Source organism: the organism of the source record quoted next (genome assembly GCF_019968985.1).
Source record: "MAG: Porospora cf. gigantea B chromosome Unknown PgB_NODE_134_length_35068_cov_133.781, whole genome shotgun sequence".
Lineage (NCBI taxonomy): Eukaryota > Apicomplexa > Conoidasida > Eugregarinorida > Porosporidae > Porospora > Porospora cf. gigantea B.
The window spans coordinates 1-13,190 of NW_027178661.1; the positions used below are offsets into that span (position 1 = coordinate 1).

The 13,190-nt window shown below is 54.0% G+C and overlaps 8 protein-coding genes across 13 annotated transcripts; 4 read left to right on the forward strand and 4 right to left on the reverse strand.

Moving 5' to 3' along the window:
* Nucleotides 1-254: 254 nt before the first annotated feature.
* On the reverse strand, nt 255-1,172 carry KVP17_000765 (uncharacterized protein; the record flags this gene model as incomplete). The annotated part of the gene is made up of 1 exon (XM_068515564.1): nt 255-1,172. The coding sequence occupies one exon, from the start codon at nt 1,170-1,172 to the stop codon at nt 255-257; it is 918 nt and encodes a 305-aa protein (XP_068378759.1).
* A 5-nt stretch (nt 1,173-1,177) lies between these two features.
* KVP17_000768 (uncharacterized protein) lies at nt 1,178-2,029 on the forward strand (the record flags this gene model as incomplete). Its single annotated transcript, XM_068515572.1, has 1 exon — nt 1,178-2,029. One exon carries the CDS (start codon nt 1,178-1,180, stop codon nt 2,027-2,029), a length of 852 nt encoding a protein of 283 aa, XP_068378767.1.
* Nucleotides 2,030-2,059: 30 nt separating this feature from the next.
* KVP17_000750 (uncharacterized protein) lies at nt 2,060-4,165 on the forward strand (the record flags this gene model as incomplete). The annotated part of the gene is made up of 1 exon (XM_068515539.1): nt 2,060-4,165. The coding sequence occupies one exon, from the start codon at nt 2,060-2,062 to the stop codon at nt 4,163-4,165; it is 2,106 nt and encodes a 701-aa protein (XP_068378734.1).
* A 60-nt stretch (nt 4,166-4,225) lies between these two features.
* KVP17_000763 (uncharacterized protein) lies at nt 4,226-5,143 on the reverse strand (the record flags this gene model as incomplete). The annotated part of the gene is made up of 1 exon (XM_068515561.1): nt 4,226-5,143. One exon carries the CDS (start codon nt 5,141-5,143, stop codon nt 4,226-4,228), a length of 918 nt encoding a protein of 305 aa, XP_068378756.1.
* Nucleotide 5,144: 1 nt separating this feature from the next.
* KVP17_000769 (uncharacterized protein) lies at nt 5,145-5,669 on the forward strand (the record flags this gene model as incomplete). Its single annotated transcript, XM_068515573.1, has 1 exon — nt 5,145-5,669. One exon carries the CDS (start codon nt 5,145-5,147, stop codon nt 5,667-5,669), a length of 525 nt encoding a protein of 174 aa, XP_068378768.1.
* Nucleotides 5,670-5,692: 23 nt separating this feature from the next.
* KVP17_000766 (uncharacterized protein) lies at nt 5,693-9,048 on the forward strand (the record flags this gene model as incomplete). Of its 4 annotated transcripts, XM_068515567.1 has the most annotated exons (3): nt 5,693-6,641; nt 6,861-7,240; nt 7,267-9,048. In XM_068515567.1, the coding sequence occupies 3 exons, from the start codon at nt 5,693-5,695 to the stop codon at nt 9,046-9,048; spliced, it is 3,111 nt and encodes a 1,036-aa protein (XP_068378762.1). The 4 variants fall into 4 exon arrangements, with proteins under 4 accessions (XP_068378762.1, XP_068378761.1, XP_068378763.1 ...); XM_068515566.1 differs by lacking the exons at nt 6,861-7,240; nt 7,267-9,048 and having other exon boundaries at nt 5,693-6,808; XM_068515568.1 differs by lacking the exons at nt 5,693-6,641; nt 7,267-9,048 and having other exon boundaries at nt 6,818-7,258.
* Nucleotides 9,049-9,180: 132 nt separating this feature from the next.
* Nucleotides 9,181-10,553, reverse strand: KVP17_000752 (uncharacterized protein; the record flags this gene model as incomplete). 2 transcript variants are annotated; one of them, XM_068515541.1, is made up of 3 exons in its annotated part: nt 9,181-9,313; nt 9,342-9,570; nt 9,599-10,553. In XM_068515541.1, the coding sequence occupies 3 exons, from the start codon at nt 10,551-10,553 to the stop codon at nt 9,181-9,183; spliced, it is 1,317 nt and encodes a 438-aa protein (XP_068378736.1). The 2 variants fall into 2 exon arrangements, with proteins under 2 accessions (XP_068378736.1, XP_068378737.1); XM_068515542.1 differs by lacking the exon at nt 9,181-9,313 and having other exon boundaries at nt 9,338-9,570.
* A 262-nt stretch (nt 10,554-10,815) lies between these two features.
* KVP17_000753 (uncharacterized protein) lies at nt 10,816-12,865 on the reverse strand (the record flags this gene model as incomplete). 2 transcript variants are annotated; one of them, XM_068515543.1, is made up of 4 exons in its annotated part: nt 10,816-10,956; nt 10,983-11,492; nt 11,519-12,798; nt 12,830-12,845. In XM_068515543.1, the coding sequence occupies 4 exons, from the start codon at nt 12,843-12,845 to the stop codon at nt 10,816-10,818; spliced, it is 1,947 nt and encodes a 648-aa protein (XP_068378738.1).
* Nucleotides 12,866-13,190: the final 325 nt, after the last annotated feature.

A 13,190-nucleotide genomic window follows, 5' to 3' on the forward strand; every position in this document is an offset into this window, starting at 1 on the left:
CGCCACACTGACGATTTTTAACACACGCTCACGCTTACGCATGGTGGCGGAAAACCGGATCAACTCGTCCCACTGATGTCGAGTAACTTGCGGTTGACCTTAATTGGCGTAGTTCCTGAACTCCATTAGAGAGTATTGAGACGCTGCAACTTCCGGCCTGTGTTTATCGCCTTCTGGGAGGGGCCTTAATGTTTTCGTTGGAGATGTGTTCAACCACAAAATCGAGGAAAGAACCTCTGTGCACGGTCTACGTATCATTTGGATGCTTTTCGCACCTTGTGCACTCCTTGAGTTTTCTTCTTCTCGCTCTGGAGAATCTGCTGACCTCGCTTGCCGCCGTCAGCGAGGAAGTACTCACCTGTAGCCATGAGCAAATCTTCCTTCCTCGGCGTCGGCAGAGGGGGGAATACTGCCTTCTCGCGCTTCTTGGCTATTTTTTTCTTGGCTCGCTTGGCAGTTACCCTTTTTCGAAACTGCGGCAGGAATCGATCCCAGTTCTCGTTCTTGAGCGTCTCATCCTTCTCGAGCTCGCGCTTGATCATAAGCTCCTTCACGTGGTATACCGGGTGTACGTTCTTCATACAATCCACAACAATTCGTCGACAAAGCTTAATGCCCTTGAGTGTTCCCAAGACGCACACAGTATTACCCTGGACCAGTACGTAACATTCCGTCAGCAACTCGATTGCCTTTAGAGTCGAGCCGTTGGGGCCGAGCAACCTTTGCCGCCTGTTTACGAATCTCGCCTTGTTCCGGACGTAGCCTGATATCCGTATGACGTCGCAGAATGTGTTGTCCTCCATCACCTTCTTCGCCTGCACGAAGGGAACACTTCTGGATACCAGCTTCAGTAGGTCGCGGCCCTTTATGATGGCGTAAGGGTCAAACGTCTTCTTGGTGTTGGAAACCTTCACAGTACCCTCCGCCAGATCCAGATGGACTTCCAGCCGAAATTCGGCCATGAACGCCTCTAGCTGAGGCCACATTTCCTTCAGATACTTCTCCCGATACTTGGGAAACATAATCACGAACTCGGATTCCTCAAGGAGACCGTTGGGGTTGTCCTCCTCGGTGAAGGGCTTAACTTCCCACTTGTCGACATCGTCTGTGTCCCACGGCTTGTCCTTGCGGTATTTTTTGTGGTCGGGCTGGCGCCCTTTCTCTTTATCCATCCCAAATGCCGATTTCCTGGTCGAGGTTGACACACGAGGCAATTTCCCTGTCAGTGACGCTACAGTCTGGACAGATCTTCTCTTGGGAGGAAATCGACATTGGTGGCAGTGCATGTTGGGTGGGATTCATTGGGTCTTGTTTGGTGGCTTTAAGGGAGAATGACGGTATCCAGTACGCGTCTCTCACAAGTGCATCGACGTGCCTACACAGTGATCTGTTCAAGTTCTTCCGACTGGATGTCGAATGCCCCCGCTGGAATCCTTTGAATGCCGCCCACTCAGCGGCTCTGGCGCGTTGCAAAGGCTTGAGGTTGCTCAGGCAAGAGCCGCTGGAGTGTCTTTTCGCTTTCATACTTTCTTCGCTCAACAACGTGAGGCGCATCACTTCTCTCGTGCACAAACTGAAACAGCATTCTACGCCCGTCAAGGCGCTAGGTCGCGCCTGGCACCCCTTTCCCTCTGTCGAGACTCTGGCGGCAATTTCCGAGGAAACTCTCAAAGCTAAGGCATTCGGATTTCGATCGAAATACGTTGTCGGTACATCTGAAATCCTGAGATCGGGTACTGTTGACTTGCACTGTCCCTTCTCCATGCCTCTGTCGGACGCGCGTACCTACCTTATGAAGTTGCCTGGTGTGGGTCAAAAGGTAGCAGACTGCGTTCTGCTTTATTCATTCGGGTTTGATACGGTCCCAGTGGATGTGCACATCCACAGAATGGCTTGCCGAGACTTCGAGTTCCCAAACACCACTTTGAACCGGAGTGCCATGGATCGGGTCCAAGAAGCCCTTGCAAAGCAGTACCCCGAAGAGCCGGGCTGGGCGCAACTACTGTTGTTCCACGCTGAGCGGTTATAGCTCACATACATGCAATATTAGTCATTTACAATGCCGCGGTTCTTCTACGACATCACTATCTTTAATGTGACGGACATCCCCCCGATCCCGTCCACAAGCACCATCATGTGGGTAAAGACGGAGCTTGGGGACGAGGAGGGCGAGACCTTCCCTGTGGTGCCATCTTCCGAAGGACACTGGCACGCTTCATGGTGCATGGAAGATGACGGAGCAGGAGAAGTCCAGTTCCACGTACGCCACGGAGTGGAAGAGGACTACGACGACGAGGACGACTTCCGTGTCGTCCCAGAGGTCGACATGGGCAGTATCAGCCTGAATAACGACCAGTTAAAGGATCCTGAAGGCTGGGAAGGGGAGATCCTCTGCAAGAACGGAACTAAGATCAACGGCCGGATCGTACAGATCGAGGTCCCCGAGCGAGCTCATCGCTACTGTCGCGTCTCCCCCTCTCGCTTGTCAGAGATCTGTCCATCTCTCGTGGGCAAAAATGTTCTCGTTCGAGTCTCCCTGAATGAGGGGCAGGTACCTGACGCCCAGGAGGATGACGGCGTGCACGAGACGTCCCCTGTAGAAATCAAGGACACCGTCATGAAGTGGGATGAGCACCTTACGTTCCGTTACTGCAACGAGCAGGTCTTGCAAGTTGATATCGTCAACGCTGAGAACAAAGAGGTTGTGGGATCCACGTCTATCAATGTGTGGGGATACTACAGGAACGGTGAGCTCAAACGAAACCCCATCACCGGCGAGACCAGATTCCTGTCGACCAAGGGTCAAAAGGCAGTGCTTATAGCGCCCCAGCTGTCTGTACGTTTCTTCAATGACATTGAGGAGATCGAACCGTCCCCCAAAAGTGCGAATCCCCGAAGCACGAAGCCCACCGCTAGCCGGAACGTACCCTCCTTCAGCTCATCTGATAATCAGCCTGTCAAATCCGCCGTTAGTGACCTCCCTCCCCTCTCGCAGAAGACGCCTTCCAGGAAGTCTTCCTCTTCTTCTTCTTCTTCTTCATCCTCCTCGTCGTCTTCCTCTTCGTCGACCCAACGATCTCTGTGTAGCAAAGATCGCGAGCACCTTGAGAAGATTCGCGAGCAGGTTCACGATCTGGCTGCGAAAGCCGCCGAAGAGGCGGCGAAGGCCGCTCACGTTGGTAAGAGAGCCCACAAGAACGCGAGAGAAGCGCCTGATGACCCCTCCATTGCAGCACACGCGATGGCCGCTGCTCAGGCAGCGGACCGTGCGAGTGCTGCGGCTGATGCGTGTAAAGTCGCACAAGACCAAGCCGAAGCCGCCGTCCATCCTAACGTCGCCGCAGCTGCTCTCGACAGCACCCAACAGAGTTACAAGGCCGCTGTTGCCGAAAAAAAGGCCGCCGAGGGCCACGCCAAGGACGTAGCTCGACTTTGTGCCGATGCTGATGCGTTGCGCGCTGACAAGGCTGCCTTCAAGTGCAAGAATCTATACTACAGTGCGAAAGATATCGCCGACAGCCATCCCAACAACCCTGACCTCGCTGCCCAGGTGACCACTGGCCTTGACCTCTGCACCAAGGCGAAGACCTTATCAAAGCATGCTGCTAAGGGCGCTGACAAGGTTAAGCGAGTCAAGCAGGACTACTCCGAGTGCGTTAAGACATGCGATGCGGTAAGGGAAGACCGTATCGCCGCTGAGAAGCTCGTTCGTGAACTGGAAATTTTGTTGGAGGACGTTGACAAACGTCGCAACAAGCTCGACAAGAAGCGGGCTCGCAAACAGGACCAGCTGGTGGCCGAGAGAGCCGACCGGCTTGCTGACAAGGAGAAGAAAGCTGCTCTCGAACGCCAGCAGCACTTCGACACTGATAAACAGAAGCGGAACGAAGCCCACGAAACGACGATGTGGGCCGCAGCCAGGGCCCACAACTACCACGGCTACCGAGCCGAAGCCCAGCGGGCTGCCACGCCGCCTAGGGGAACATTCGCGTGTTGTCTGGGCGAGGAGGTGGACGAGCATAACCTCTGCCTAGGTAAGGTGCCTGAAAAGCAGATGGGGTTGATCCCCAAGAAGAAACACACAGGACTCCTGCCATGTGATCTCTGCTGTTGTGGTTGTCAGATGTGCTGCGGCGACGACCTCTATGGCGAGTTGGCAATTTAGTTTATGTGTTATTAAGTCAACAGTAAGAGCTACCGCGCCAAACAATGAGAGCGAACGAATTTAAGTCAACGATGATACAATTTTCTTCCGCGCAGTCGTACTCAAGTAGGGTAGCAGATCCAAAAGCTGTCCGCGGTCCCATGAGGTTCCACACGAGCTGACTGACCTGAACACGGCCGAGGCGGCAAAAGGTCGATCAAAGTAGTCCAACACGCCAGACACTGCGGATGGATTGAAGCTCGACCCTAGCGTTGTCGCCTCGCACGTCTGCTGGCTCGACATCTCGTCCAACTGCACCAGCTTTACCAGTAACTGAGTCTGTAGCGGATAAAGCGGCGAGCGAATGGACTTGGCCTGTTTAGAGATATGTCGTAGAAGATGGTCTATTACTCGGCTGCCAAAGGTTACAGTGGTCTTCCCTTCCGTCACAGGGCATTGGAATATTTCAGGCTTGATGGATGCCAGGATAACCAGGTACCTCAAGGCAGTAGACTGTACGCCGGCGCACAGGTGCGTAAGGGCACTCCACAGATGTCGCCCCAACACCGGGAAAAATACCTTGGCATGCTGTAATGTGGAATTCCTCATCAAAAAAGAGTGGAGTTCCACCACAGTGTTTCTTATATCGGCCATGTCGTCTGTCAGCAAGGGCAGCGACGACGCGACTACCGGTCCCAAGTTCTGCGACACGTCCACCTGCCCCTTCTGGAGGAAGGCCATCGCTCCTTGCAGATTCGCTAGTCTTGTGTCGTCTCGTGGATGCCCCAACTGACGCAGAAACTGTTGGAAAACGAATCCGGTGGTGGGCTGCGCTTTTTCGTGAATGTTTTGACGCAAGACGGCCACGGTCTTCTCGTGGATTTCAGTGCGGGTCCGGCTCGAAGGCTTCAACTTCTTGCCTGCCTTCTCCTTCAGCTTCTTGAACTCCTTCGGCAGTTGTTTCTTTAGACGTTGCTTCTTGAGGAGCGACTTGCTCATAATGTGCCTTTTAACTCTTGAACGAGATCTCATCGTCTGCGCATCGTCAGTTGATAAATGGCTCGAGTGGAGACAGCTGGCTACTCCAGGTAAACTTCTCTGGCTTCAAGAGGTGCAGGTGGTTCATCCAAAGAGTGAAGAGTGCTGGCAAACTCGTCTGTGGTACCTTCGGAAGTTTCACGCTGATTGCCCCAACGTTTGGGCCTCAGAACTGCGGTTCATTAGCGTAATCTGCTCCAGCTACCCTCATGCGTACCATCCCTGGGCGCACTTCTGCTGGATGATGGAGCAATTTCCACCAAGTGAAGAATTTCTCAGGGGCACGATCCTCCCATTCTTACGACGAGAAGCCGTTTTGAGTCCCAATCACGCTGGTCCTGTAGCCATACTATCACAGCTATGCAACTGGGGAATATCTCGCGAGGAAACGCGTGCTCTCCTCTCAGAGGTGATATCCCGTAAAAAGGAGCTCTGTGACACCTACTGCATTGAGGTTGAGGACGCTGCTGTGCTGGCACGGCTCTGAATAAACGTGAATTATGGTTTTGGATGGTTCGACAGAAACTGGGTAAGAAGAAGAATGCCCAGGTTGACGAAACTCCTGCCCCTGACGCTCCAAAACGAACACGGAAGAACAACGATGCCATCAAGAAAGCTAAGAAGGTAGAGGTACTAGAGCTACCGGAGAAACCGTCTCGCCGCCGCCTTGGTCGTTTGAAGAGGAAGCTCGCTGAAGCGGACGCGACAGGGACACCAACGACGGCTGCCATTCAGACAAGAAACGGCGTGACCTCTTCAGTTGCATCCAAAGATGGTCGGTTGGTTCCACAGGTGATGTGTGCCAACCCTGACCCCGACCCCCAGGCGCTTCCGGTAGGGAGGAATGCCCTTGCTAAGAACGTCCGCCGACGGAAAAGGACGAAGGGGAAGGACACCGAACCATCGACCAAGCGACAACGCTTGGAAAAGCCCAAGCCTTTGAAGGTGATGGTGGATGCTCAGATCGACACCGCCATCGATGAGATGAAGACCGCTTTAGACTCCTCCGATGCCAGTTTAGCTGCCGATACTGACTCCCAATATCAGCAGTGTGTTGCTGAAGTCAACGCCGATCGGAATTTTTGGTTGACGCCACGAACACGATATTTCGTGCATCTCGACACCCGCGGCGCAAGTGATGCCTACCGCCAACAACTCCGTAGCGCCTCTCAAGCGCTGAGCACGGTGGATGTCGCTCTGTGGAACGATACGTGGCAGGTGAAGCCGCTTCGTCGAGTTGCTGAGTGTCCTTTCTGTTTTACTGAACACCCGGATCACCGAAGTTGCGTGATCCGGGTGTGCTTCCGCTGCCTCCGTCGGGACCATGAGGTGGCATCCTGTGAAAACGCAGACGTTGTCTGCACTGCGTGTCACTACCGAGGTCACTCTGAGGACGAGTGCTTCAATACGTTCTACCACAATACCGAATCCGCTGGCAAGGTCACCTGTATCGCCTGTGGTGAGGTCGGTCATTCCTGTTGCGAGCCGCCTGTTCTGAAGGATCCGACACCGAGCTGCGCCATATGTGGCCGCAGCCGGCACACTCGAGGCAGTTGTCCTTCACGGGTCGGCCGAGTGAAAACCGGCATGTTCTTCCGTTGCCGGAAGAGGATATTCTCTGACTGATTTGCCGTAATGCCTCAATTGTATCTCAGTACTGAGAAAAGCCCCGATCCAGATGACGTAGAAGAGAAGCGACGTGGAGGTCCCGTCCGAGTGAGAATCCAGCCACCAGACGCACCTATGGAGTTTCCCGAACCGTCGTTAAACATCAAACAGGGACTCTTGGCTCCTATGAAACGAGCGACAGACAACCTCAGACGAAAGGCAGCAGCTTATCCTCAAGCCAAGCCGCTCTCGGTGATCGCAGAGACGCCGCTCTCAGAGACGCGCGCTCCGCCGGCTCTTCCTATGGAATTCTACGACGTCGTAGGGTCAACCGAAGCGGAGGGCGCTCTATGCGATTTGCTGACTCACCAGAAGAGCCTCCCCACATGTCAGCATGTCCGTTCACAAACCATTCTCGAGTACGGAAACCTCGCAGAGGAGGAGGCTCGGGTAGGTGGCTGGTCATGAACAGACAGTTGCTGGAGGAGGGCGTCTTCGTCGCTTCCAGGGCTGATCGGATTGAAACCATCCCCACATGCCAGCTGTTCAGCGCTGACGCTGCCATATGTGGCCAGCGTCATGAAATGAAGTGGGTGATGTTTTCGGCAGTAACTGGAGCTCTAGTTGACGTTCCAGAGTCCGTAAAGGTAACGACGGTCTTCATTGAGCACGAGCTGCCAATGGATGAGAGCGTTCGTCTCCAGTGGATTCAGTCACACACAGACAACGTGCTTTTTCTCAGATATCACAAGGCAGAGAGAGCAGCCACATCAGTGTGGACGCCGGTGACTGCCGGAGGTCACCAGGTGTCCTGTTGGCTCGGACCGCACTTGCTGAAGACCGCGCGAGTGGATGTTCGGCCTGGCCCCGCGTTTCCAGCCCACTGCAGACTTGTAGGTGACATTCACATAAAAGAAGGTGAGTGGACCTATTTCGAGGTGCTCGCCGAGGACCGGTGGCACAACGTCCTTCCGGCAGCTAAGGTTCCCTTTGTAGTTTCAGGGTTAGGCGGCGTGAAGCATGTGGGAACGGTGAAGATGGGCACTTCTCTGCTGGTGGAGTGCTGTGTACCCGAGGGCTTCGCCAGAGTCAGTTGCTTCCTCAGCGTGTCATTAGGACAGACTGTCATCAGTGGTTGTCCACTTGAACTCAAGCCGCAGCACATTCCAATCGGTCATATTGCGCCTGTGTCCACACTACAGGAGGGAATAGAGCTACGCAAGCAACTAAAGGCTTTGAAGCCTCCACCCCTACCGCTGTTGCCTTGCCTTGTCGATGACAGCGGCGTGCCCGAGTCCTTCGCCGGGACAGCCTTGTTGGAGGACCTCATCACAAGCCTTAAGCTTATGGGCCGCGTTCAACAAAGACTTAATCTCCATGTCCAGGAGACTGGAAAGACTGACGCCTATATGGAGAGAATTAGTTCCGTCAAGAAGCAGCTGGAAGCCCGGGTCTCGCTGTCACAGCGGATGCTTGACGTGGAGCGCGCTGAGACCGGACGGCGGGCGTCGGGAGTCGTTTGGGAAAGCGGATGGCTGCCAACTCAGCATACGCCAGACAAGGACGCACTCAACTCCGTAATGGACGTCTACATGTCTGACTTGGCCACGGTAAAGACACAAAGGAGAGAACTGCAGCTGCAACATGAAACTGCAATCAGTCGTATCCAGGAGATTCGCTCCGAAAGAGACAAGCTGGTGGAACGCAACTCCAATTTACTGGAGGAGTTAGCCAGACGTAAGAACCAAGCGTGCATCTCAATCAATGAGACTGTGCATGAGTTGCGCCACGCGCAACAAGAGCTGGTGCGGTTGTCGAACGAAACGAGGCGCAAGGCCAAGAGGCGTCACCGGAGTATGCTCCCCCCTAAAGCCTGGGACGTTGAGTGGCCAATGGAACTGGTTCTGGGACCACTCGAGGTTGGGAAACGAGTTCGCAAACACCGGTTTCCGCAGATTCCACCGACGCACTTCACTGAGGACTCCCCAGAAATCCGGCCCTTGCAGGGCCCTGGCACCAGTCAGACATGGCCGGACGATCCGACGACCATAGCTTCCAAGATTTTTCAGGGGGCCTACTACCAGTCGAAGGCCGTTCCCAGGCAGCAACTGCCGCCAACGATGACTGCAGGCCAGCCTTCGCCGCCGCAGGCGTCGCCGGTGCCAACGGTGGGGAGGCGTCCCCAGCCCGTCAAGAGACGCGTGGTGCCGCCACGCTTCCTGGTCCCAGCGCCGGGCCCATCTGTCGGCCGGTCGTAATGAGCAATCTCGAGTATTTGTCCGGTTGTCATGCTATTTAAACAGTTGAAGACACTGCCGTCTTCGTCAACTACGTCAGAAGTAGCTGATGAACTTCACCTTAAGTGTTGCCCGGTTGTCATGGACATTCATTTACACTGTTGAAGACACCACTGTCTTCGTCAACTCAGTCAGAAGTAGAGCTTGATCTGATGAAGACAGGCGGTGGATAGCACTCAACAACGCATCAACGGAAGTCACACCGCTGGTAGATCGGAAAATGAACCTGTGTGATTTACCTGCAATCTGCTCACGTTTTCACGTAGATGTACGTGAAAATGGTCATGATCAGCTGACAGTCGAATCGGTCTGCAATACCACCATGTCCAGGAATGCTGTCGCCAAAATCCTTTGCGTGGATCGCACGCTTAAACGCCGACGCGAAAAAGCCTCCAAAGGGGGCGAATATCGAAGCGAACAGAGATAGCACGACGAGGTGGAAGTGTATCGGCATCGCCCAGAAGGAGAATTCCACGCTGTGAACTGCATGAGACGCGAACCAGCACCTTACACGGCATGTCGTTCACCCAGGAAGGTCGGAAGTAAGAGAGGCCCAGGTGGAATTGCTGCCACTGGAAGACGGGGTGGAGTTCGCAAGCACTATGAAACTGAAAGGGCACCAGTTCGATCTCGTTGGCTGGGCAGACGAAATGTGGAAACATCGTCAGCAGACTACCAACTCCCAGAGCGAATATTGGAGTCACTAACGACGCGCCAATAAAGCCCTCGACAGTCTTCTTCGGAGATATAAGCAGCAGGCGGGTCCGGCCAAAGTTAATTCCGAAAAGGTAGGCGAAGATGTCGTTCGTGATTACGCATCCACTCGCTACAAAGAACCAGTATATGCCGGTGTATATGAGACCGACGAAAGTCGCAGTCGGACACACCACGAACAGCAGAGTGAGGATAAGAATCCCGAATTGTTGCATCTGATACCTGAGGGAGAACCGCCTCAGAGTCAAGATGAATGTAACGAAGCCTAGCAGATAGAGAATAAATATCACCATGGAGAAGTGAATCTCAGTCCACTCAACGCAAGGTCTGAAGACTGCTGCTCCAGACCAGCGCCTCTCCAGAGCCGACAACAAAGCCAACAGGTATCTGTGATTCGCTCCACAGACCGTGAGCACGTAGAAGTACCACCGAAGAGAGAAGTAAAGTGGAAGGGTCTTGTCCTTCTCTACACTTCTCTTCAGACTCAGGATTTCCCTGAACATTAACACGGCCAATACATGCACCATGATGGCGAGGTAAAAGTGGCCTGCCCACACGATTCCAAAGTACCCGAACAACCAGTAAAAGGTATACACGACCCTCACCGCGAAATTCATCCGCACTTTTTCGCGTGCCTCGCCGGTAGCGTCAGTGGCCAGGTTGGGAAGTTCGTTGTCGCTCACCGCTATGGGAGAGTCGGGCTCGGTGTGAGATGACGTGACGTCGTCGTCTCCTTGCCTTCGTTGCCTCATATTGATGAATTTGCCACACGTCACATCACAGCAGGCGCGCGATGCCGGCGCCTAGTAGCTTGGGCTACGACCACGATGGCGCAAACAACGAGGTACACGAGTATCGACATCGCGATAAGCAGCAGGGCGAAGCCCCACGCGCTCTTGGGGTTCCACCTTAAGTCTCCAAGGTCTCTGAACAAACTTCGCTTCCCACAGAAAGGAACGGGACCCATCAATCCTATATCATAAAACTCGATTTCGAAATTGTGTGAATCTTTTGTCATTCCAACTCCTCGACCCGCCTTTCGGTAATTTTCGAGTAGACGAACGATACAAGCCCTCCAAACACGACCACTCCACCCGAGGCAGCCAGCACAGCGCCTATAAATTTCGGAGAGCGGAGAGCGTCCTCGAATTCGAACTGTGTTTGGTTTGTCCACGTCTCACGTCTGTATCACGAGGACAGGGTTGGATGTGGCACGCTTCCGTCTTTACGATCGGCTCGTCACACAGAACATTCACACCTGGGTCGACGACGTGTCTGTCGTAGGACAGGCTCCCCCCGCCACAACGTGCCGAACAAACGCCAAGCGGCCTCCAATCTGAGAGCACGCACTTGCGTCCCATCACGATCAATACGTGAGCGAAGGTTGGCGCTAGTCTCTGCACCTCTTCGGGGAGCGGCAGCCCCAGACCCGGGACGTGACTCAGCACAGTTTCCATTTTGCCGTTCCATATTGCCGTGTACTTCGCATTGGAAGCCGCAAAAATCATGTCGGATCCCTCCTGGAGTTGGATGTCGGCTTGGATAAGCGGTCCGACGAACTCGTCTTGGCCTCCGCGGCCCTCCAGGCCCCCGCCTGTCAGACCGAAAACGAAGCAAGCCCTATCCGTTCGACAAACGAGAAAAGCCCCCTCCGTAGTGCGAACTCGCTCGACGTCGATCTCGACTAATTTCTGTTTGGCTGACAGCGAAGACTCACCCAAATAATGTCCGTTGGTACCTCCCCTCCGTACCGGTGCTGGCCCCAGGTTACCACGTCACCGTTTTTCTTAACAGCGAGTAGAGCGCCGCGGTTAATGAACACGGAGCGAACATTGTTGCCGAGCTCGCTGGCCGTCTGCTGGAAGCTCGTCATGGTTGGGCTCGACAGGGCCTGTTCCGTGCAAAATAAGTCTTCACCGGCGCCCCAGGTGCTGACATGGCCCTGTGTGCTGATTGCCGCAAAGCAGTGGTATCGCCCTATGATGGTTTTGACCATGTCGGCTCCTTCGACTCCGTCTCTAATCGATGCCGGCACGTCCTTGTTTGTCCAAGAAATTGGCACCGTTGAGCCAGCCATGGTGTAGCTGCCCCAAGACACCACCTTCAAGTTGTTGCGAAGTAATGCAAATCCATGCTCGTTCACGGCCACATTCAGTACGGAGTTCACTGCTTCCGCTTCCCCCCCAAACTCGGGTAGACCTAGGGCGAAGGCGAATGATGATATCGCTACAAGGCATAGTGCCCCCGCATTACCAGCTAGGGAGACCAGAGAACCCTCGCCCGTAAGATGACTTGCGATCTCAGGCGGCAAGGCGTCATTTGACACCACCTGGCCTTTGTACTTCTTCACTGCTGGGTCACCAAGCAGCAGCCAGCGTCCATTATCTAGAACCACCAGCATTTTGCTGATGGGACTAGGACAGTGGACTTCTTGCACCATCACGAACTCTCGCGAGTTGATTGGTTCGCAGATTGCAGGGTCGCCTATGCATCTGAGGCTGTAGAGATCCTCCGACCTCCCAGTAACATGGAAGACGAGTGCTCCTTCGAGGGCGCAGACTCCCAACACGTTTGTAAGTGCGCGACCATCATTCTCCGTAGCCGCTCCAGTCGTCCCCACGAAGTCAGCATCGAACAGTGCAGGTGGCTGCGAACCACCCTCCACGAACGATCCGATTATACCGTACATGCCAGGATTGACCTGATCTTTTGTCCAATGGCTGTAGTCCATGTAGTGATGCTCCATCATATGTTTTTTGAAGTCTGCCGCTGCAGAGGTAGCTGCCTTGTTTTGACTCGTCGCGCGAATGTAATCGTCAGAGCCTGGCGAGAACGAGGACACATTCTGCAGCTGAGGGGCTGCAACAAGGTCCGACCAGGTGCCATATCTAAACACAACGACAGACCTGGTACCCAGAACTTGTGATATGGACTTTCCGGTGGTGTCTTGTAGAGCCGCCTGGTCAGGAAGGGTAGCTCTTTGGTTGTCGTCGATTCCTAAGACAGCAATAGATGGAAATGCTCTTACCCAAGACAACAACCATAGAGCCACGTCAAGACGCATCTTGACGTGTTGAATTTTATACAACATTAGCTGTTCTCGGTTGTGAGGACTTTCGTTCTGGCATGATTACCAGAGGTTATCCATCATTTCAGTCCGCATGCTAGACCACCTGCGACAGCTACGAATCCGCTTAGCAGTTCGGAAGTTCGACAGATACCTGCGTTTGGATTCATCCGAGAGGCCGCTCGATCTGGCACCACGACACAGTTTATCAGATAGAGAAGGGTTCGCGGAAGAAGCTTCAAGAGTTGGAATCTTTAACCAAGTCTGTCGGGAACTCCGTCAAGAGCACCTACAACGGAGATTTACTCGAGGCGTAAAAACC